This window comes from Coturnix japonica, chromosome 6 (genome assembly GCF_001577835.2).
Source record: "Coturnix japonica isolate 7356 chromosome 6, Coturnix japonica 2.1, whole genome shotgun sequence".
In the NCBI taxonomy this organism is placed as follows: Eukaryota; Metazoa; Chordata; class Aves; order Galliformes; family Phasianidae; genus Coturnix; species Coturnix japonica.
The window spans coordinates 18,961,283-18,987,092 of NC_029521.1; the positions used below are offsets into that span (position 1 = coordinate 18,961,283).

Below are 25,810 nucleotides of genomic sequence, written 5' to 3' on the forward strand. Positions count from 1 at the left end.
GAAACCACGGTGATAGCCATAAATGCATATGCTTAGAAAAAAAAATCCGCAAGCAACTGTGGAATGGTCAGAGTTTGATTAGTAGAGGGAGCAAGGATATGGGAACCGGTTTTACCAAAGGAACCTGTAATGCTTACGTTAGTTCAGCTTGGAAACTACTGAACTTTGCCAAAAATGCGGAGTATTCCACTCTCTTTCCTGGTCTTCAGGGGAAAGGACAAGTGTAGCCAAACACTGCCACAGAACAAATGCCGAAAACTCACTGTGAATTAATTTCTGTTCCTTATATTCACAAGACTGAAATTTAGCAGTTAAGACGGTTTGGAACATTTATGAATAATATTTTTTTTTACTTTTTCCCAAGACTGCACAGATTTGAACAGTTTCTGTTGAGGCTGCTCATGTTGTCTAGAAGGTGGCCTCACCACTTTGAATTAATCAAGGCTCCTCCCATTGTCTTTTCTCATGTATACACATCAGAGGAGATCTGGCAGTTATTCTCAATAATGCATCAAGTTAAGCGTGTCAGATTTGGGCCTTTTACCCAGCATCATTTTGACCTCCTGGCAGATTTTTCTAGAAAGATTTCCCAGTTTTTTCAAGGTTATGCCAAAACTGACCTGGAGAGAAAGAAAACACAAAGCTCCAGACCTGTAACATACTATGATACAGGACTGATTCCTGATTTAGGAATTAAAGCAGACACCAATAAAAATGCAGTGTCCTCAAGGGTCTTTCTCAACAGGATACACTGAAAAGCACGTAACAAAATATTGTTTCCTCCATTTATTCTCTCAACTTCCAAATACTTGAAATTCAAGAATTTCCTGAACAATACCAGGTTTCTATGAATTCAGTAATCCAGCAGGGATTTCTCTTTTATAATATTGTCCATAGCCTCTTGAATTCATGTAAAATTTTTAACAGCATCCTGCAGCAAAGTGTTCCACAGCTTTGTCTTTTGTTAAAAAATAATGACAACAAACCTTCCTTTTCGTTTGATTTTTTTCCAGTTTGCCTCACAGTATTTTCTCTCAGTATCCTCCAGTTTCTGTATTGTCAGAGATGATGAAAAATAGGTTGCTGTTTATGTCTATTATGTGATTCAGATTTTTAGAGTCTTGTATCATATTGCCCTTCCTCTCAACTGTCCCTTTCCCAGCCAGGAAAGTTGCAGGTAACTTACTCATTCCTAGTAAGTAAGCCTTGAGCCTTTCAGAGATTTGGTCATGTTTCTTAGCTCAGTGGACTGAGCAGACTGCCCACACTATTCAAAATGTTTAGCTTTATTTCTGTAGTACTATATATGTTCTCTGATTTGTTCTCTCATCCTTTAGTTATATATATATATATATATATATATATATATATATATATATATATATATATATATATATATATATATAAAGTGATACTGAGCAATGAGCAGTTGTTTTAGTGACATTACACACTATCATCTCAAAACATCTTTCCTGACTTTTACTGGTTAGCCCAGAACTTTTTTTCTTCCTTACTTCACTTAATGTATACTTCCATTAAGTTTTATTTGCCATTTTACTGTGCTGTCATGGAATTCTCTCCACTGTTTCTGTCACTCCTCAAAAATTAACCTTGGTCTCCCAGGCCATGATAAACTTAGTATCTCAAGTAAATTTGGCCACCACATATTTTATACCTTCCAGATTCATCTGATCATCCCTGAAATTAAACATATCAGGTATACTATCATAAACTTTTGTTTTCTAAATGCTTCTTCTCTAACTGCCTGAAAATCTATGGATCCACTAAATGCTGAGACATAAGGATGTAAGTTGATTGCTTTACTCCCTAGAGCATGTTCCAGTGCCACAATGCGTGATAGACTAATGACTCAGAAAGTAAGATAACAAACTGCATGAAAAACACAACACCTTCAGTGGACAGTCTAAATTTCACATTACTCAAGCAATTGGGAGTACCTTTAACATTCCAAATTTAAAGAACACTTTATGTATCTTTTTCTATGCTTTTACATCTTTCTGTGATACATTTTAGGGACAAAAAAAAGCTATGAAATTCTAACTGATCTCCAGTGGATCAAAAGCTCGATGTACCAGTTTTAGAAACCAGCATTAGAAACCAACTTTATGAATCATTATTTGGGTGTTTGACCTTTATGACATGCAAACAGAAATGTCACATACAGCATCTCTACAGTGCAAAAGTGTTTTATGTTATATTTGGAGTTTTGATATATATTACATTTGAAAACAGAACCATCATCTTTAAAGTCTCAAGTCATCACAATCAAGGTCTTAGTATAGACTTTTTCACTTTTATGGGAAGACTATATGAAATTAATTTTGATATAATGAAAGTTTATTGACAACTGTACTCAAGTAAGCCATGTAACAGTTCTCTTATTTAAAACAAGAGGAGTATTATACTCACAATTTGTGAAGACTGTTAAGTCCAACAAACATTTCTGGTGTTAAGCAACCAATTCTGTTATTTGAAAGATCCCTGAAACAGAAAAAAACCCACAACAGAGAAACATTAGTTCTACATTATTCATATACATACCCAGGTAATCACATACAGCCTCTTTAATTTTAATGCTTAAGAAGTCAAGATATGAGAGAGAAATAAAGCTTTCTTTAGTAACAAACTGAATCAAACAGCTTTCACAACATTATATAAAGGCTATTAAGCAATATTCCACACTTAAACATACCACAATGCAACTTATAGTAATTGCATTAAAATGTGATTATATAAATGAAAAAGCAAAACATATCTTCAAAACAACAGATTTTTTCTTTAACACATTTACTAGCACCTGTCTGTTTACTTTAGAAAACCTTTATGTATCCTTCACATTGTTGTGTGCAACAGTTAGCCAAGATGGACACATTTTTACTGTTCACTAATGTATCTTCTCATGGGTACTGTTCTTGTTGAAGAAATCACAGAAACCAAGAAGCAATTGATTTTTCAGGCAGTAAGAAGTTCAGTCTTGATAAGCACTAGAAAATCTCTTCCAAGAGCAATACTGTGGCTGCCTCAGACAACGGATACTACAAAGCACTACGTTCTGTAACTGCTGTCTGTAGAAAGATGAATGAGTGCTTTCTCCATGATTCATACATTCAACAAAACATACAGAATCCTTTTAGGAAGGCGACAAAAGTAAGTATAAACAATCATGTTGTGATAACAACAGGAATTCTGCTCTTGGGAGTATTCTGAAATAATGTTTAATTTTCAAGTATTCGATTTTCAACCTTGACGACAGTTTTCCTTCATATCGACTATTTTTTTTTTTTTTCCAAGTATAACTGCAGCAATCTATGTATTTTAAATGATTAAATGTCCATAAATACATTAAAATTTATCCGAATATACTTTTTTTTATAGAATCAGTGGAAGCCTTTCAAGTTCTTTGTAGCATCGTGTAACAGTATCTTTCTCTTTTACATGAGAACACAAAAATAATCAAAACAGAAGAATAAAGATGAATGAGTTTGATAAATCCAGTTGTTGCTTTCATGGAGACATACCCAGTCTGCTTGAATGTGAAGGCAACATCTTTAGAATTCACTACAAAGTCTTCTCCCATCAAAGAAAATATATTGCTGTGCAATGAAATGATGAAATACTACATTAGAATTGAAATATTTCTTAAATGCTAGTCAGGGATATGAAGTAGGCAACAGCTGATGAAAACAGTATGCAGAACAATACAGTGCCATAATTGCAAAGTAGCTGTTATCCTCTATTTTTGCTAGTGAAAGCTACAAACAAACTCTTAAAACACAACTTCAAAACAGGTACACATTTATTTATAAATGTATCTTTCTCTTAGAGAATTAAATAAACAAGTAAACAAGAACCCACTCAGAATTCTTAGTTGTGTAATGCTTTATTTCAGCCTGAGAAAAATCTGAAGACATACAGGACAAATCGGCACCACAATGTGGAGCATAAGTTGAGTGGAAGAAGTAAATTGGACCTAAACTAATCAAAACAACCATATATTTCTCAGAATGTTACACAGTAAAATGGTATTTTTTAACAAAGTGAAAGCCTTCCTTCTGAAGGCTTTTATTAGTGTTATTTTCACAGTAAGATGTATGTGGCTGAAATATCTGTATTATAAAACCTATTTTTAAGGCAAAACAAAAAGATAGCTTTTTGCGTATTCCTCCAGATTAATACATATTATATTAGGTGTTATTCAATTCATAATGTACAAAGCCGGTGTTCCTTTTCAGAAGTAAGACATTTACTTTAATAACACCAACTTGTAAAATTGATGTGAGAGAAAGCAAAACTCTCCCCTGTTGAATAACCAAGTGTCATAATTTTTGTGCTTCATACATTTTCAATTTTCATCAGTTTTCTGTGTCCCTTTTAAAGCAAACCCTTAAAATAATTCAATTTTTTATTCAAATACAAATTAGAAGATTTCCAAAAATAATTTACAGAAAACATTTTGATGTTGGCAGCCTGCTGTTCATCTGCCTGACTTGACATGGTTGTATTTCCTGCAATTGCCCATTTTACACCAACATCAACATGTGAAATAAGAAGATATGAATATAAAGTACAGCTTTAAAGTAATGACCATTCAGCATTCAACAGGAGTTTATAGTATTTATTGCTTCTACGCTGCTGTCTGCTACCCCATCGTTGAAGTGCTGAAGACTGCATAGATTTTCTTACCACAAATTATACCTATTTGTATCAAACTTGACAAGCTGGTAATTAATCAACTCACTGGCTCTTGATTACTCCCAGTGTTACATGTTCATGCCAGAAACAAGGAGACTTTCTCAGCTCTATCCTTGAGAAATCCTAACACTACCATTCCTTATTTTTCAGAGCCATTTCTTCTCATTTTTACTAACATCAAATGATTTGACCTTCTTGCACTTCTCTCTGGCAGCTGATTTAAGTTTCACCTGTGTACGTTTTCCTGCATGCAGCCCAGGACATGAACAGGCTTCCCATTTTTCCCACCAGAGGTCAGGGTTGTGTTATTAGAATACGTGGCCAAAGCAATAATTAGCGCTCGTTTTGATCATTTCATTGTTTTATCACTAAATGCAGCGAGCACAAAAGTGTCAACCTTGTGTATTGGTTTGAATTAAAAATGTATATGCTGCTCTGACTTCTTAAGTACATCATTGGCTTTGTGACCAAACACAAAAAATTACTGGTTGGCATCAGAAAACACTGCTAGCTGTGTGATCAGAGATAGAAACTTTTTCTTACATGGTTCAATCATAGATTTAATCTCAGAATTAAAAAAAAAAAAAAAGGAGAAAGATTTTTTTTTTTCTGGCTTTGCATTCCTCCTCATCTAAATCTTACCATTCTAAAGTATTTCTTGTTTTTGCAGGTGTCTCTTCACCTGAGACAGTGTGCACAATGCCAGGCAGACTCAGGCACATGCCGATGGCTGCTTTGCATGGCCATATGGATGCTGGCACTTGGAACACTTTAAAAAGAGGCTTCAGGTTGTGAAGAATGAAGGAGGATCTTGTTAACTAAAAGTAAAAAGCTTCCCTTGTAGAACTGTTGTAACTGATAATTTTACCTTTTTACAAATATAGCTTAAAAAACAGTACTTCTGAAAGTACTTTGAGAAGATTGGCAGTGAGAGGAAATACAGGAATGACAGACAAGGGACAAATTGCATAAGTATTCTTATTAAAATGGCAAAAAAAACCACCAAAATATCCAGCAGAGTTAACGCAAGAGCTAAGAAAACTGTAGGCAAGCTCAGAAAGATGAAAGGTTTCTTTTCTAAGAACTTATTTTATAGACCTGGCCTGTGATAAATGTAAGTAAACTGTAGGTCATGAAAAAAAAAACCAACAAAAAACCTTAGCACAGCACAAAGCTATGCTTGCATTGCAATGCTTACAATTATTTAAATCTCTTGGTTTTATTTCTGATGAATGAATGTCTTCAGCGACATACTGTCTGCTACGCCAATAATTAGGTGCGTTGGAAAGCAAACGTATATTAAATGGGAAAAAAAGAAAGGGGAAAAAGGATGGTAAATGTAAAAAGTACAGCGTGTAATTTTTTATTCTCCAGACAGCGTCCTCACACTACTATTGCTTGGTGGCATATGTGAGTTGCCCAAGGATAGAAATGTTGATACAAACACAATTTTCAGAATAATTCAAATGGAATTAATACTTACAGGCGCTTCAGCTCTGAAAGTCCATGAAAGGCCCCTGGCTCAATTGTGCTAATCAAATTATTCTTCAGATCTCTAGAAAGACACGAGAGAAAGAGCAATTAATTATCACTTTCCCTATTGTACGAGTGTTATACCAGAGGAATGATGAATGTAATATAATTCTAACCTTCATTCGTCTTCTGTAAAAAATGTCATTTCTTTTAAATTGCAACACAAAAACCATTACATCTTTTGCAGTTTATAAAAACATGTTTTTCTAGATTATAAGGTTAAGATTAGATTTTAAAAATACCTGTTTTAATTATTCTCCTCCTTGTAATTTTCTAAACAAGCCTACCAGCCATTCTTGCCCCAGGAAAAATGTTTTAATCAAAGAATGAATAAAATAGTCAGCAAAATAAGAGCCTTTTGATTTGCTTATTACTTATGCTGTGCACTTTACATTTAATACATTCTTCATTTTGACATAAGGTAGGCAAAGCATCTGTCATGCAATATATAAACAGACAGGTCAGCTTTCTGTCCTGACATACAAGTAATTTCTCACGTTTTTAGATAGGTGCTTCATTTTGTAGTTGGTGACATCCAGAGGATTGGTTGTTGTTCAGATAAAGAAGATCTTACTGGCATTAGTAATCTCAACTGCTCTTGGCACAGTGCTCAGGGCCACGACACTGCTCTCAATTCAGTCCCCACAGAGATTTACTATGGAATTGTCTCAGGCCTCTTCATGATGTGAACACTGAGGAAATGCCTTCAGTGCAATTAGATAAGCAGGCCTAGGAGACAAACACTGCAAATTCTTGCACAGTCACTGTTCATCTTCTGTCAATTTATAATTCATAGGGAATGACTGGTGTGCAATAATATCAGCGCTGATTCTTAGATTGGCCACTTCCAGCACATACCAGCCAATGTTTCACCTCTGCCAAATGACAGCGGTCAGTCACCTTATTTCTCTTTATTTTATTGCAAATAAAATGCACACTGAATTAAATCGTGGTTCCTCAAAGTAGGATTGCCCTCTCAATAGGGTGAGAATACATCCTAAATGTTTAACTCATGCTAAGACATATTTTAATTTGAATTTCAATTTATTTTTTAATCAGTTTTTGTATTTTTATCAGTAATTTTTTCACATATTTTGAATGCAGTTTCAAAAACTTGTGCTTCACATCCTTTTTGTTTATGGTAATGATGCTGAGGAACAGTATGACCCTAGTCAAAGTCTCTGACTCATAACTGTCAATTCAGCATTTAGCCTGCATCACAATTACTTATGTACAAGAAGCCTTGCCTTGCATATTAGAAATGCAGAGCTAAAGAAGCACAGAAGGCAAACTATGTGTCGCACCTCATCTTGTGACTTCATTGAACAAAATAAACAGGAGAAAGGTAGGAAGGAAGTTATGGATTTAAAACAGAGAGGAAACAATAAGCTGTCCTTTGAGTCCTACTAAAATGCAGATAGCATTACACATACTTACTAACAGTATGATTAAGTACTTAAACTGAGGCAACAAGGATCCATAAAGCTATGAAACATCTTGGAAAGCATTTTAGCAATGTGTCTACAAAAAACAGTGATTTTGCTTCATACTGTTTTTATCTTAGCTTCATTTAGGTATGTCAAAATTCCTTTGCTTCAGTTGTTGTTTTCACTAATGAGCCATTATTCATTCACAATGCAAATAAAATAAAGTCAATAAAATAGGTTAATCTGAGCTCAACACAAATACAATGGATATTATAAAGAAATATTAAAAACACACTACTAAACTTTTCAAGTACTAATGTAACTTCTAAACAGTGATGCAAGGACGTGTACATATATGTACATATCTGTATTTACACGTACTTTAAGCACATGAATTACATAGCACAGGTCAGTCCTAGTTACCTGAGCCACAATGACAGACCCTCAGCAGGTGCTAAGTTAACAGAAAGCATAAAACGGAGAAGTATTAGTCCCTCCCTGTTAGTGTGCCATATGGAGACACAACTATAGTTGCCCTGACTGAGAAAAGGAATGAGTCAGAGCCCATAAAATTCCCCAGAGTCTTAAGTAAACAACAGGATCACCCACAGGCAGGGAAAAAGAAGGGGAATGGGGAAGTTCAGGAGACATGTAAAGAAAGGTGCCATAAATAGGTGATGTCCAAGCATCACCCCTTAATGGTGATCTCAGCATTTGTGGGAAGGCTGCAAGCTCTGCGATGACTTTGGCACAACAGTCTGTGACAACTTCAGACTTAGGTATAAGTTCTTTTATTTCTCCAGGAAATCACCACACAGAGCAAAGGCAGAAACACAAATCTCAGAGCTACCGCTTGCATTGGTACTTAAGAACATGCCATCAGAGCACACAGTTCCACAGACAACAGAGAGAAATAGTGATGACAGACATCCTCCTACCCTACTCTGCCCTACTCCCTAACCCAGGCAAAGCAGTTTTCTCTCTTGTGGTGTCTCCTCCTGCAGGATATCACAGTATCACAGAATTGTAGGGGTTGGAAGGGACCTCTAGAGATCAATGAGTCCAACCCCCTTGCCAAAGGTTCCCTACACCACGTCGCACAGGTAGGCGTCCAGGACGGTCTTGAATATCTCCAGAGAAGGAGACTCCACCACCTCACTGAGCAGCCTGTTCCAGTGCTCCGTCACCTTCACTGTAAAGAAGTTCTTCCGCACATTCGTGTGGAACTTCCTGGATGAAAGTGGCAGCTGCAGATTATATCACAAGTGAAATACAGTTGATAACATTTTTTGTGACAAGAAAGCACTCAGTAAGAATTGCAAAAAGCTTTTTCTCTGCACCTGCTCATAACAAAAAACTGCATAGAACTTCTGCAGTCTCTTCTCCAGAGTCCCATGAAAGACAGTTCAATACCTTTGGTAAAAAGTTAATTGACATGAATGTATTTTTCTTTAGCATTACTCAGTGTGTGGGTGAGCAAATGCTTCATTTTTTTTTAATTTTTTTTTTTTTTTTTTTTTTGAAACCTTCAAGTATTCATACCAAAACATCTGGTCTGCTCTCATGCTTTTCACACCAAACACCAGAGCTTAGCTTCCTGCAGGCTGCGCTACTGACTATACCCTCTGAATGAAATGCAGGTCCTTCTGCTTTTTACTGGGTTAAATATGTAACTAAACAGGTCAAAGGGAGTTCTTTAGTTTGCAGAAATGAGCCCACGTGGCAAAGAAAGAAAGGACACTGTCCTAATTATCTGAACTTCAGCATTCTTAGAATTTAAAAGGCAAACAAGCAAAAAAAAAAAAAAAAAAAGCCAGTTTGATACAATACACTTTTTGGACCTACGCTGCTTTACACCTCATGCTTCACACTGGAATCCACATAAAAACAACTTAAATGCATAGTTCAGAGCAAACACTCACATTTTAAACAGGGGTAACTGATGGTTTTAAACTTTACACCGATTATGCATATTTTCTGTTAACTGCCATCTCATCTAAATGCTCCACAAGTCCTAACTAGAGGAATTAACAATACTGGATGTAGGAGGTGATCAGCAGCTCACAACAATGGAATCAGGAGGAGTGGCAAACTGTTTCCAGGTGAGCTTTAATGACAGTCAAACCAAATAGACAAAAGGTCTCCCAATTACTGAAATATTTCGTGCTCCATTTTATGGTAACTCTCCTGTTTCTCCATAACTTGTAACCACATTGGAAAAAAAAACCAGCCTAATCCTAAACTATCATCTACAGGAATAAAAACGTCCAGTTTCACATTAGCAGAGGCAGACTATTTCAAGGAAAAACGTCCATGGCTTGCACTGCCCCAAACAAAGACATCTGGTCTTCTTATTTTTGAAATTGCACTTAAACTACCTAGGTCATTTTAGTAAGGATATTCTCAGAAAATTGTAGATGATTATACTACCCACAGTCCTGCTACTTTCTCAGTAATTAGTATTATTCCATAATGTTTCCATATATTTCTGGCCTAACAAAATAGGTGTTTTCTTTCTTGGCGTTGTGTAAGCCCCAAATGTGAATAATAAAGTTAAATTAAATGATCACTTACTATGTACATTCTACATTAGGAGTATTTTCTTTCTTTCCATTTGTACTTTACACAAAATTAATACTATTAAAATATTAAATTAGCATCTCCTATTTTCTAAGTAGCAATTTTTTACATATAAGTCTTACAGCAAGAAGTATCAACTTTCACGAAGCTAAATAAGGAAACTAGGGTAAATTTGGTTGTATGTTTACATTTTTTCCCCAACAGCCACTGCTGAGGTTTGGCAAAAGGTCACAATCCAAGGCACACCAAGCTCAGCCCAGCCTGGGCCACACACAGGCATGCAGGCATGTGTATTCAATGCAAGTGATCTTATCATCAACCAAAATCAAAAGAAAAGGAATGGAACCCCAGTACAATAATATTGAATCATTGCAGCATGACCCAGTTAAGGCTTAAAAAAAGAGAATTTTATAACTGATATTTATGGTTTTGCATCATTACTGATGAAGTATTCTTTTTTTAAATGTATCTATTCCAAATCTGAATGATGTTTCATTAGTGGTGCAAGTCTATATATCCACAGGCGTGACCTGAAAATAAATCAAAACCAAAGTGCCTTTTACAATTACAGATAGATGAAGGATCCATGAAGATAGCTGTAGCCATAAACACAGCACTCTTGGCTGCACAAGTGCAGAAAAAATAAAATACTACAAAATTTATTGATGTACGTTCCCCTCATTTTATTAGAGACGCTAGAGGTATTTACTGCATGATACCCTGATCTTACCTAAACAGGAATAGAAAAAGAACACAGAATAGACTCCATTATTAGAAACAAATCTCAAATGATCGCGGTCAACAGAGGAGAGTATCTTTTTCCCTTACAAGTCTGAACTTACAAAACTGTAATATTAGTTAGGCACTGTCTTCTTACTTGTACACAGATAACTTGTATCTCAATGCAAGTAACAAGGAAGAATTCTTTTAATAATATCAGCACAAGCCTTTTACTACTGCTGTCACAAGCCATTGGGATTTGATCATCTTTTACTGACTTATGATACCGAAGAGGAATTACCTCAACAATAACAGCTGAATGAAGGAGGGGAAATCTGTGTTTGAAATATTCACTTCCCAATGGCTTTGCAGAGATGAAGATGAAACAAAAGGAAGAGACTACTAATGGGTCTTTACAGTTACGTTTAAAAGCTACTCCCAGCCTCTCAGCTATTAGACATTTCCATAGCCTGAGCCGTAATTATCTAAATGTGTTCTTGAGATTCTTGATGCCTCAAGTTCACTGTACACACTTACGCAGTATAAAACATTGTGGGGAAATTGCTGAAGCACACACAGTCAATTAACAAAAGAATCAACTCATCTTAAACTGCATCCTGACAGCTTGGCCATTTTGCATCCAAGTCTCCACCTCCTGACTCTGCAGGATCTTCCCCCAGCTTCCAATTGATAGACTGTAGATATTTTGATACTTATTCCTAACAAGAATGTTCCACTAATTCCAGTACTTCATTCAAATTTCTGACATTGATACATCTTTCATAAAAAATTATAGGTTGTACCAAGAGGACATCTGTGTTTAGAAAGCTGTCATTATGGTGCTGCAAACTTTCCAAAAAAGCTCTGAGAAGAGCAATCAGTTGTTGAGCAGATGCCAAATACCAATGAAATACGACTGACTTTCCACATTTTGCATATTACTATGAAACAACAACAGGAAAAATATAAGCTCACATCCTCCACTTATTTCTCAAGTTAAATTCCCAAACTGAACAGAATGGCACTTTTGCCCCAGAAATGGAAACAGACTCAGATTCACTTTACAACACCATTGTGATCACAGAGGTGGGAAAGAGTATAACCAATGATGAAAGACCACATCTAGTGTATACTCTGCAGTGAAAACAGTGATGCTTCGATGGTCTTGATATTACCAAAACTTGTTTTCATTTCCACCGTTGGTGACTGCATTACTGGCCATGCACAGTAGAAATGGGCTGGTATCACTACCAACAACTAAAGCACAGTGCTCCTACGAAACTCCAGACCCCAGAAACACAAACAATAACTGTGCCTTTTCAGACACTGGTGACAGGTCTTTTGCCTGCTTATTTGCTTAGTGTGGTAGTACTCTTCCTTATTATTATGCATTTCCTTTCATTTTCTTTTTTAATCCAAGCAATTACTGTTTGGATTGCCTAAATCAGAACACACTATGGGACTGGACAGACATACAACTGTTGGCAATTCAAGGTATTAAGGACTGACTGGAAGTGCCAGACCAGTTGTTATGACAGCAATAATGGCCAATAGAGCAACAGAAAAGTCATTGCCATATTTTTTTTTTTTAATCTTAAATAATGAAGATAATGAATAATAATGAAGATGAATCGTTCAAATCAAATGTGCTGTGGCAATGTAGCAATTATTCATTATTTAGGAAGAAACCTAAAAATGCTGAACCATATCAATCACAGCAGCTGAAACAGAGCAGAGATACAGACAGGCTTTACAGCAGTTTGCTCTCTCAAAGTATCCCATAGAATAATATTATGTATTTCATTTCACTGTGATAATAATGGTTGAGTTGCACAGACTTGCTCTGAGTACTGTAACTGAAAGGAGAGTGTGTCAAAGAAAAAGTGAGAAAACAGCATGGTAAAGCAGGATAAACTTTTGGTGCAGAGCTTCTGTTGATGCATCTTTCTACATGTACTTAGAAAACATTTTAAAGGATTAATTTTCCCAGAATAAATTGCACTTTCATTTTAAATATGACAGCAACCAAGCGGCATCTGAAATGAGAATGCAAAGAATTCCTTTAGCTTAGTATTTTGTTACTCATAATTCAAAACTACATGTAATTTGTCATAAAAATAAACCATTTCATTTTTCCCAGATTCTTTCTCCTTGGCCCGTTTTCATATAGTACAAATTCAGCACAGCATTTGAATTCCCAGCTCACACAGCAGTTCTTATACATGCTCCTTTTCCTAGAAAATTCCCCAAGAATAGATATATGGGAACTATGGAGTTGCTCCACAGGCCTAAAGCAATAGATGTCAAGGTGTGCAGGCACACACAGTTTGGTCTCCAATATGCTGCAAGCATCTCTGCAGGACTTCTCATGGCTGCAAAGAGCTCAAGGCTTCCTCAATTTCTATCCTGACCAGGACTCCTTTGCATTTTCTTTCTTTAAATGAAGTGCACAGTCACAATGAAGCATAAGTCATACTGAGAGAGTGAATGGGAAGATAAAAAATACTGTCTGCTGGGAAAGGCTTAAAATCCAGTGGACTAATTATTATTTCATGTTCTAAGGCTGCACTTATGCCAGCAATGTGTACTAAACATTCCTAGATTAAATTTCAAACTGCAGATTCACCACTTCACAACTTAACAGCACAATTTCAACAACAGAATTAAAGATGGGGGAAAGAAAGAAGGAGAATATTTTCATTGGTGATAAGCACTGCTGAACCATGTTAGCATGCTTGATCAGTTAGATAACAATCCCTTTTGCCATGCTTCTCATTGCAAAGAGTACTGAACTCCTTTTCCCTGAAGACACTACTTCCTACCTTCCTTCATGGCATCTCTTCTCCAGTGCCTTGGAGATGTTGCTGGGATGCTGCTAATACTGCATGTTTGCAGAAAGAAACTTCAGTGGCAGCAAAGGTGCTTTATTGTGGCTATTTTAACACGCATCTATAAATCTGTGCTTGAGACAGCTTCTTTACGAATGACAGCATCAGACACAAATTATGTGTTACCTTAACGACAGCAGTATATAAAACACTGTATGAGTATATCACAGTGTTGAAATGTCTGGCCACACATCAGGCTAACCGGACTATTTGTGGTCCTAACGGGAAACAGGAGCTTATAAATTCAGTTAAGTGACCTCCTGAAATACAGCTAAACTTCAGATGTTACATAAATTAAAACAAAACAACAACAACAAAAAAAAAACAACAAACAACACAGCTACCATACTATCTATCATTTAAAAAGCTCTATAAACTAACAATTTACATTCCTGTCATTTCTGACCATTAACATTGAGTTTTACATAAATCGTTATGTAACTTTTCTGATGCGAGATGCCATCATAAATCTATTCATGACTGTGCTACGACAAAAATAATCTTAGTATACATCAACCAGTTTGTTCAACTGCACAATAAATTATTTACAAACAAATTGTTGAAATGAAGATCTAACAGCAATTCTCTAGACAAAACTCCAGAAATACCAGCAGGTGTTTTTATAAACCTGCAATTTAAGAGGTGCATAGCTCCTTATAATAACTGTTCTACCTAAGAAAACTTCTAGAGTAGGAATAGGGTTGCAACTGACCCAGTAGAACTAATATGGTATATAATCCTAGGAAAGATTCCTTTCATTCTAATCTGACAGCATAAGCCATTGATAGGTAAAATATAGGGAGATTTTTTTCCCTTTACTTACACAGTCATTCACTGAATTTCAACCAGAAGATTCTGAGTTTTCTCACATCTTGCACATTTTTTGTCCTCATGGAATAATGACTCTTAATAATTTCGAAGATATGTTATATTTTGTCATAAAATATTTCCTTGATATTATAGATATTAAAATCATAAATCTTAGTTCCTCCCATGTTGAAACATATTTATATTTTACATCTGAAAAGATACACACAGCATGTTTAATCATTTTAAAATGTGCTGAGTTCAGCACTGCTTCACAAAGTACAACGTGGAACTAGACTGTGACCTTAATGGTTTTTATTCAAAAACTTAAAAGGCTTCTTAATATTTTTATGAAGTAAAATAAATTATTGAATTGCAGGTTGTGACCATGACTTGAAAATGTCATTCTAACTGAAAAATAGAATAATTATCTCCTGTTCAGTCCTGTTATGAATCATTTAATTAATGTAACATAAATAAGCATATACATATATGTTGTGTTTACACAAGAGATAAAAGGTGCATAGAGATTACAACAGCAGCACCAGTAACCTATAATAGTATGGTGAACTCTTCCAACTTGACGATTATGTAAGTACTGATCAAGTAAATTTAAACCTTGAATTCCAAACATCTCTTGCATCTCTTCATGAAAACAAACTTGCACAGGTAAGACTTCCTAGTCTGCAGAAACCGATTACTTTTTCAAAGCCAAAAATTACGTGACAAACAGACCTACATTCATTTGTTGATCATTTAGAAAACCCTGTGATATTTATTCTGGAACTTTAATTTAATTGCATAATTATATTCTTTATTGAATATGTTATTTCAAAGCAGCATTTCACTGGTAAGTTTCCATTTTTCCAAGCTAACTTTACCAACAGCTCTTCATGCTGATGAAGTAATTTTCGGTAATCATGAACTAAAGCTCACTCTGTTTGTGAAATAGCAGAACCTGACCTTTTTATTAAGAGATAACTATGAATCTCTGTAATAGATGTCTTAACATGAATCTCATTTATCGGAGAACAAATCTCTAAGGTTGATACCAGATTTCAAACTCATCTTTTTTCCTGAGAACTCTGACTTTACGAATGTCTGAAAATAACTCAGGTCAACAGATCAGCAACAGCTGCCAGAGAACTCAATAAATATTGCATACGTTGCTCTTTGGAGGCTTGATTCTTCCTGTTGTAGGTTATTTTCATTTAGCCAATACTGAGACATCTGTTATATTTATATACCAGCAGTATCAGTAAAGAATGCATGGACACAGCTAGTCAAATCATGTAAAAGATTCAAAAACTGCAAGACAAAAATCACTGAACTAGAAAGCAGAACATGATAATCCTGTCTTCAATCAATCGTCCTGAATGGCAGAAACCACGTTAAACGTTTTCAAATACACAAATCATGCCAAATTCAGAAAGAGTAATATCCACTGGCCACCAGAAGCATGACAATGAAAGTACTGGCCCAGGTCCAAAAAAGCACTTAGGCTGTCTGAAGCCAAACTTCAGAGGTACACAGGTACTCAGTCCCAGACAGCAGCTCACATCCCCTTTTCACCTCCCACATCTGCACAGCTGCTGCAGGTATCTCAGTGCTCACTTTTTAAGTTCCCAGTGCACAGAGATGGAGCTGGTCATGTACAAAAGCTTTTTGGAAACTGCAGATGCGACACATGTGGCTGGGCAGGTTAATAGTACACATGCTCAGCACAGCTACAGATGCAAAACACAGCCCAACATCCCAAAGCACTGCAAAGTAGTGAGGTGGTGCTGCCATCTGTCTTTTCTATGGCAACCTAACAATTAGAGCTTGAGAAATGGAAGACATCGCATCAGTGTTGTCCTTGCCCAAAAGAGAAGCATACTTACATTTAAGACACACAGGGAGATGAAGAAGCAGACAAGTGCCCTTGTCCCATAGAACAGTATTTCTGTATATCATCAAATGAATGTTTATAGCAAAACCCATTTTCCCCTTGTTGATGGAATACCGTTGGCACCTGACCACTTTTCTTCCTGGCCCCATAAATCTTAAGCACTCGAATTCATACTGGCGCAGTTCCACTGCAGCCAGACCCAAGTCCTGGCTACAAACTTTCCAACAGATGTATCAATGTGTTTGAGCTGAATATGAGCTTTTCTCTCCCCATGTAGATATTCTAGGCAGCCAGCTGCTAAGAAAAGAGAAAAAACAATTTCTTTCTCTCATGGACAGATTAGAAAAGAAAACATTGAGCGAGTTACACCTACAAAAGTGAATGGCTTCAGTTGCAAATCTCAGTCCCACAAAGAGTTGTAGAAGGAAAGAAATCATGTCAAGCTTAGCATATTTTTAAGCCACTCAGTGCCTGTTCAGACCCTCCACATGATGGCAGCTTTGGACCCTCTCCTTACACACCCAATTCCTCTCATTCACTGCATACAGAGCTCCAGTCTCCAAAGAATAGATGAGAGCTACATTTTGAAAGCAAGATATTTATGCTATGCACGACAGTGCCAGGAGCCACTAAGTCCACTGTATCTTGCTGCTGATGGGAGCATTAGTGACTTCCTCTGCTACCAAGCTGCTAAATTCTCTGTTTAAGAGATGTATGTATTATTTACTACCCATCTGGCTGTGATTTAGCTTGTTTTTTAGCTGTTTCAGATGGCTTCAAAATAGGCCAGAACTAGATCCAACTTTCTCTTCAAACCAGCAAGTAAAAACCAAACAAGACAGTAGCAGAAAAACTGGAGCTGAGTGCATAATTAATGTGACACGTTCTCTGTTCCAACACAGAGAACTCAGGTATATGCTTGGGACTGCAGCTCAGATCTCTAAGAAATAACACCACAGTGCAATATCCCTCAGAAATCATGCAGGGAAGCCTTGGAAAAGAAATCATTCCCCTTAATTTCAGAAAGATGTGCAGCATGAAGTTAGATATGACTTCGCATTTCCTTTCCCACACAAAGTATTAGAAAAAGAGTTAATTCTGGAGGACAGAATTTTCCTGTGGAACAATACGCACTATGCATATATTCCACCCTTATCCCTGCCCCTCTGTTGATAAGTGGTGAGAAAGGGCAGCTAAGAAAAAATGCCACCCCCTATCTGTCTCCCACTCAACACATACTAACCCAGTTCTCTAAGATCTCATCATAGTGTTGCAGCTCATTAAATTCAGCTGAAGGATGAGAATTGAGCTGCACCACTAAATGCGCACAGTTTGCGTTTACCAGCAAGAACACTGCATGCAGTGTTGCTTACACCATACCCTGTAATATGGAAGCATTCTTGTTGGCAGCTTTGACAATTTATCTATTCATATCGAAGTGAAACAGAGGCTGCTTTAAAACTGTTGCTCCTTGTCCTAATGGGAAAAGAAGAATATTAAAAACTATCACAGTGAAATCTCTGTTGCCATCAAAAGGTCGTTGATCCAACAGACAAACAGCCTAGTGTTAACGATTTAACAAAACATTTTTCACACAGATTACATGCTCAGCCATCAATACATATTTTTCACATTAAGAAAAGATTATTTCCAATTATTGAATGTAATTATGAAGAAATACACAAATCGAACGCAATACTTAAGCAATTATGTATTCACCTGAAGAAACAAATTACAAACACGATCAAAAAGAAGAAAAGTTTGCTACTGTTTGGAAGTCAGACTCGTGAACAAGAGAACTGTCCTGAAAACAGTCATAGAATCATTTGAGCTGGAAAGGATCCTCAAAGGGCATCTGGTCCAACTGCCCTGAAATGAATAAGGACACCTAGAGCTCAATCAGGTGCTCAGAGCCCCTCCCAACCCAACTCTGAATGTCACTGTATAATTTGTTTAACGGGGAGAAGCTAAGAGGCTGATTCTGGCTTAATGAGCATAAGAAGATTTAAAACCTTCCTGCCAAGCAATATACATAACAACAGACACTACTTCAACCATTTTAAATTTAAGAGAAATGAAAATAATATGTAAGGCTAAACAGCAAAAACAAACAAAAAAGTGTTTTGTTTTGGGTTTTTTTTCAGGTCAAGGAACAGTTGGCAAGAGTATTGCAGTTCTGAAATTGGTAGTTTAAAAGTGAAACAAGCATCTGTATATATCCGGTATTGAACTGGTATACAAGAAAAAGAATTTTGTCTTTGTCTCAAAACCAACTTCCCCCACAATTTTCTGAAATAAAAGATATTGACGTGTTTTAATAATATATAAATAGCAAATGCAAGTTCCATATTATTTTTCTGTTATATTGACATCATCTTTTGTTATTTCTGATAGCTCACAATATATAAATGTGGCTTTCAAGAAACTAAAATACGAATGATTTATCAAAACACACATTTTTGGTAATCAAGAACTAAATGTACATTTCATTTCAATGGAAGCAATTGCAGAAATATTACTATAAAGGCTTCAGACATGCCTGGTGGATACCAAGGTCAAAATCTAGAAGTTAAACTCCAGCATCACTCATCATAATCAATTTTCTCAGTTTTACCTGCAACCATGTACGCATTTTCCCATAATTGATGGTGACAACACACTGATTATTATGCAAGAAACACAAGACTTATGGAGTATTTAACTATTCCTTGTATTGCTTTTAAGTGCTGTGTTAGTGACTGCTCCTATTAAATAAATGTGTTAAAAATGTTGATAGGTCAAGTTTTTTGTTGCTGTTGTTGGTTTGGTTTTTTTCTACATGAAGGCTTTACTCCCACGCAGAGCAATGTGAGCAGTCATTCTACCTTTACATCTGTGTAATATGTGAGCAACTGATTCAAAACAACACTGTATGGGTGGCATAAATTTAAACCATTCTCTGACTTAGTTCCTACCTGTGAAGAGTACAAAAAAGTTAGAAATTGTAAAAAGGTAATTTCCATAAACCAGTAGGTTCTGAAAGAGCTTGAGCCTCAATTTTAGTATAAGATATATAGACATTGTCTCTTGGCAAGGTACCCATTTCTTCCTGTGATTTATTTCCCAACGCTGTAATTCGATTGCATCTTCAGTGTGAGTTCCTTTCAGATGTAACACTGCGATTCATCTAGAGCTGCCACATTTAGTCAACATTCAGATTAAGCTTTTATTCTTGATATACTAACTAACAGGTTGGGGAAGTATCAGTCTTCTACAAACTCACAGTCTAAAATCACATGGTTGAAAATGAATAAATAATGTATTCTACAACATCAACAAATCTGCCCCTTTGCATATGAATAAAATACGAAGAATGATAACCAGAGCAACTTCAGCATTTGAATCAATAAGATTTGAACTGTAAGTATAGTGTTCTTTTGGCTCAAGAACTCATTTCCAGGAACAAGGAGAGCAAAACAGAAAACTCCAGAAGGTCTCATTCAGGTCTGGAGCAGTTTTGTGCTGTGCTAGCAGCTTTTTTCCCTTATTCTGGATACACACACACATATATACATACGTATATGTATATATATAGATATATACACACACACACACAGAATGACATATATATGGACATAAGTTCACTCACATATAATCATTTGCAGGATCAGACACAGATTTTACAGTTCCTGCACTGAAGAGATCAAAACAATATTCACAAGAGTTTTGTCATTGACCTTTGTAAGATCTGAATGAAGTCGTATAAGTGTTTGAAATACAACAGGAATACATAGTAGCAGCTGAAAGAAAACTTAAACAAAACAAGGTTTAAACAAACAACAACAATTCAGATTGCTTTGATGGGGCTGTGTTCAATTTAAGCTACTTCTATAAACAGTGAGCATTTGGCTGGGCACAAACTCTTTACAATACTGATTCAACTAAAAATTTCCTTCCCAACCAATCTGCTGCTTCTTTCTTAGGCAATGTATTTATGACTCTACTACTTAAGGGTCTGTACAACTTTTATATGCTACCACACTGTAAGTTCTTGCCAGCAATGTCTTAATCACACTCAGAAAAATGGAGAATGTGCCATGTTTATTGCTATAGCCATCTTTCCTTTTAATTAATCAAACATGGCTAATATGATTCACTGGGAAAACAAAATATTCACAGAAGCTCTACAAGACAGTAATTAATGGAGAAGTATCAGAAATTTTCATCTTTCCCAATAGCAAAAAAAGCCAGTCCCTTTCCTGCAAATAATAAGAACCTGGCATAGACAACACTGCTGGTATTTATAAATATCCACAGTGTAACCCAGAAAACAGATACCTACTGTATAGTGTATTAAGATCCTTAGTCCAGCTGGTCCCTTTTTAAAAAAAAAAAACAAACAAAACTTTAAACATTTCCAAAAATATAAAGCATTTCTAATGGATTTCAATGGCGTCTTTCTTCTTTTACATAAAATCACTCAGACGAAGGATATTTTCTTAAAAACAATCTGCTATCTAGGTCCACCCTCCCAGGCATGTCCCTTGGAGCCATTCCCAAACTATCTCCAAAGCACCAGTGTTTCAGCAACTGGAATGACAACTTCTTTTTAATTGTTTGAGATCCTGCAGGCTTCTATCTGAGAACAAAGCATGCACATAAAGCACATTCTGTGGCCATGATTCAAGTTCTTTTGAGAATAAATGATATACTGAAACAATGCTAAGTTGTATAAAGTAGTCTATCTGACAGTGGATGCTCAGCACTGCAGCAAATCATAGCCAAGTTTGTTTCCCACCCATACAACTGAAGGTACAAGAAATACAATAAAACTTACATAAAGCAACTTTTTCATTATGCAAAAACTAAAGCCTTTGGTGGAACTATGAAGAGGCTTCACTATGAATGAGAAAAGATTAATTATGTTTAATAATGGACAAACAAAACAATGAGTCCAAGAGAAAAGTCTATTTGATAGTTGGTAGCGATACATTTTAATACTACAAGAACAAGGGAGTATCTAATGAAGTTCAAAAGCAATACATTTAAAGCTGTCAGAGAAAGTACTTTAACACAATATGTAATTAACCTACTGTCTCATTACTGAAACATATCATTGAGGTCAAGAGCTTAGCAGGATTCACCAAAAGAATTAGGAAATACATGCCTAATGAGGACATTTACATACACATCAGACAGGATTTCTGAGGGCACAGTATAAAACAAGAAAGTTTCTTTTATGTGCTTATGCTTTAATTTCCTTTCTTAAGTATTTGATAATTGCATGACGAATCTGAGCTGAAGTCCTGCCTCAACAACACGGGTAACAGAGCCACCAACTTCAGTAAAATACTCAACTTCGTCACTGGTAAGGGGTGAAATATTAGAGAAATTGTACAAATAATCTGATTTAGGGTAAAATGACTTAAATTTCTCCAATCAAACAACTAAGAGCCATAACATAAAATCAGTTCTGAGCACTTAAAAACTGCTTAACTACATGCAATGCTGTTAGTAAATTACAGAATCAGGCTACGCAAATATCTTCTGTTTACTTCTTGTAAGTTCTTATATCTATAAATCTATTCTTTTTTTTTTTTTTAAAAAAAAAACAAACAACAAGCCAAATGGCACAGACATAATGTAAACTTGGTGATAAATGATTCTGTAATTTAAAGCAAGGGCTTGGGCTGCAGTTGCTTTCCCCCTCCCCCCCCACCCTCAGAGTTGGCATGCATTTCCCAGGCAATATAGAGTACATCACATTTATTAAATTAGGCCTTGGGCTTTCAGGAGACTTTACAAAAGGTTATGTTTGTAATCTTCAGTGTTTATTTTACTATGAAACCAACACATTCAGCAATAAGTCAGATTTATTGTGAAAATAAACACATTAGAACCTTATAAATAGCTGTTAGAAACGTTCCGTATGGTCTGCCAAAAGCCCCAAATGATTGGTTCATGAACTTTTACTCTCTATGCTCTAATGGCTTGAAAAAATTGTTTATTTTTGACTGGTTATGAATAGATGAGGATTATATTTCATCTACAGCCTCCATTAAAGTATCAGGATTTAGAAAACTTCTTCCAAACTTAAGAAACTCGCATTAAAAAAAATAAACTGTTGACAGCAGAAATACATAATGGAAAGGCAAAATGGAGTGTTATTTTAAAGCTGCATTTATACAGTGAGTTTCTCAATTTGTCTGAGCGTATCCCCCTAAAAATAAATAAATCAGTGCTCAAAGACATTGCAACAGTCTATTGGTTTTACGCCTGTATCAATTGTTGCAGCACAAGTAGCAGCACAAAACTATCACCTTCATCAAAAAGAATCTCATGCTGCCTTATACCTGCAGTCCATATGCATTACCAAGAGTAGGATCCTATAGGAGACCGGATGCACATCCAGCTGAATGTGATCCCTGTACCCTTTGGTATGCAATGGCTTAGTATTGTTTTCTAATTCAACACTAGATAAATCCATTACTCAATGTTTTTTGAAAGAAACAGGAGAGGAGAACAGCTGAGAGGCCATTAGACAGGAAGACACAGGACAGAGAGGGACCACCAATGTCCAATGTGGAGCAAAAGCTTGAGTCTGGCACTTCCCCGACTTTAGAGAAATGCCTCATTGGTTTTAATTGCCAAAACTGTTCCTCTTCGCACACATAGCTAAATGCTTTCTGCACTGGACTAGTTCAACCAGAAACATCCCTAAGTCAGTTACAGTTACGAATGAGAATGTGTTTTTGAAAACACGCGTTGGACTCTCATGTCACCCAATATCCATCAGAAATTAGATGACATTCTGAATACTAAGAAAATCATGCATCGTAATTCCTCTTAGGTGAGCAGAATAACCTCCTCTTAAGGTCTGGTGATGTTTTCCACCCACACTCTCCATTTAGTTACTTCTACGTGCTACAGCAGATGCACCACATTTTGTGTTAGTTTCTGCTTGAATGAATAATGGAGACATGAGCACTTGTATAAACACAGAAAGGTATTTAATGAACATATTGTACATACTAAAGAGGCTACTTTCTGCTGGAAACGTGTGGAACGCATTCTTCCAAGTGCATGAAAATCCCATATTAATGATGTATGAGTTTTCTATGAACTGGGACAGGAATGAACTGTCAAATGTATTTAAAACACTGACTCAAACCTGATAATTGCTCCTTTCAACATCATGAAAAAAAAAAAAAAAAAAAGGAAAGGAAAGGAAACATCCAACCCATACAGAAAACAGAAGATGTCTAAAATGCTGTTATTATTTTCTGCACAGTTTTTCATTAGAGATCATTTGTTTGTATTTCTATTTTGAAAACTCAAGCCTGCTGGTCCCCGATGAGTTTGCTCCTTTAGAGCTGCAATTTGTTTTATTGTATTTTCATTCATTTTCATTCTCTTCATGAGCAACAGTAACATTTACAAAACCAAAAGAAGCAGACAGAGAAGCTGGAAACTCATATTTACAGTGCATTTATAGCACTTGGCACGTTAGACTCCATTTTCTGAAAGATATTATTAGATTTGTCAGTGAGCGTCATGCTGCTTTTCCAGGACTCTGTGGGTTCTATCTATGAAGGCAAGTGCTGAGGCTTTAAATGCCTGGTAGAAGTACAAGAATTTACAGACGGGACGAGACTAGAAATCCATCCAGCCAATAATCCTGAATCCAGCTGTGGCCAGTAGTGGACACAATAAGTGCTTACGAGGAATGGATACTAAGGGAAGCCTCCCTTGTGTACACTCCCAGCACTGACCTGGATGCACCACATGTATTTCATCACCATTTAGTCATCCAGTGGAGACAGCAGCATGCCCTCATACAGGGATTACACAGTGCACATGCTGACATGGTGAAACAGAGATGGCAGATGCAATGGGAGGTCACTGTGACTTTTCCCATAGTTACCAGCCATCAGAAGCACAGCAGCAGGAACAGAAGATGAGAATAGCACTGACTCACTGAAACAGTCACTTGCACATCAAACCATACTGTGAAGGTCTGTGAAGAACTTCTCCAGCCCTTGAAAACCATATAGTGCACATTTTTTGGTTAATCAGAAATGATACCACTATTACATAATTACATAAAATTCCCCTTGCTCTAGGCTGCAGGGAAGGTACTTCCCCCATTCCCAAAGGAAAGACATTGATAGTGATGTTCTTTGCACTGTAGCTTAGGAAATCCATATCTATTTTCAATATGTAAAATCCCAGCTGTTATCAGCCATCCAAATATCCTTCTCAGCCACACAATTGGTATCTTTTTGTGGACTTTATCAAATCCCAACATTGAAGTTTTCCATCATAGAATTAAACAATTAACTAAGTCTCTGTGTTTCATTTTAAGTCTCCAAAGGAAATAGTTAAAAAAAAAAATAAATGTAGATTCTGTTTGCAAACTGTTGGATGGATATCCCCAAACCATTTGCATATCTCATTAAGAGAGCACCATCAAAAACATTAGAGTATATGACTGAATATAAATGAAACTACAAAAAATTTGGAAATATAAAATATGCGGACTTCTATTTAGGATGATAAACTATTAATTAGTAGCTTGGAAAAACAGTTCAGCAAGGTCATTTGTCTTCCCTATCTCTACTGAATTATATGAATATTCTAAACTAAGTTGCAAATTCATATAAAATAAGATAGAAGTGAAAAATACATATTGTTAGACAGAGGAACTATAAATAAATGAGGTGGGTACTGCACTCAACTATTACTCTTAAAATATGGGTTTAGATCAAGTTTGTCTTCTCTCAAAGTCTGTTCAGATTCATCTGTTCACGTAAATCACACAAAATGAAAAATCTCTTGTACTTCAAAAAGACAGACTAAAGTTAGTAGAATGGTTATCTCTGAATTAATGTCTACTTTTTGATGTGCATACATGACAAACACAGTTTGGCAACAACTTATTCTTACCTAATACAACACAAGATGAGCAAGTGCATAAACCCCAGTACAGCAGCACTCCCTGCAGGACTTTACTTGTGCCAGACTTTCCTGTTTCCTTCTAATTCTATTGGTCATTATTTTCCACAAACACTTGTGTATTTGTTTCAAAATGCACAAATATGACATATATAAATTGCAGCCCTGTAACAGTTACTCCTGTGACCTAGAAAGAGAAGCAAAGAAGTTAATCATGAAATTAAAGGGCAGGAAATGCTCCTCGTTAAATTCACGTTTCTCTTGGAAATAATAAGCTTCAGTGCTTCCATCCAGCAGCAGCAAAGTCTAGAAAAAAA

General features: G+C 36.1%; 1 protein-coding gene across 2 annotated transcripts in view; it reads right to left on the reverse strand.

The window, feature by feature from the left end:
* Window positions 1-25,810, reverse strand: part of ADGRA1 (adhesion G protein-coupled receptor A1) — a 241,001-nt gene that overhangs the window by 145,007 nt on the left and 70,184 nt on the right. For both annotated transcript variants that reach the window (XM_015867228.2, XM_015867230.2), the window contains exons 3-4: window positions 6,197-6,268; window positions 2,431-2,502 (exon numbers count right to left, since the gene is read on the reverse strand). In XM_015867228.2, coding sequence (XP_015722714.1) covers window positions 2,431-2,502; window positions 6,197-6,268 — 144 coding nt within the window. The remainder of the gene's footprint in view (window positions 1-2,430; window positions 2,503-6,196; window positions 6,269-25,810) is intronic.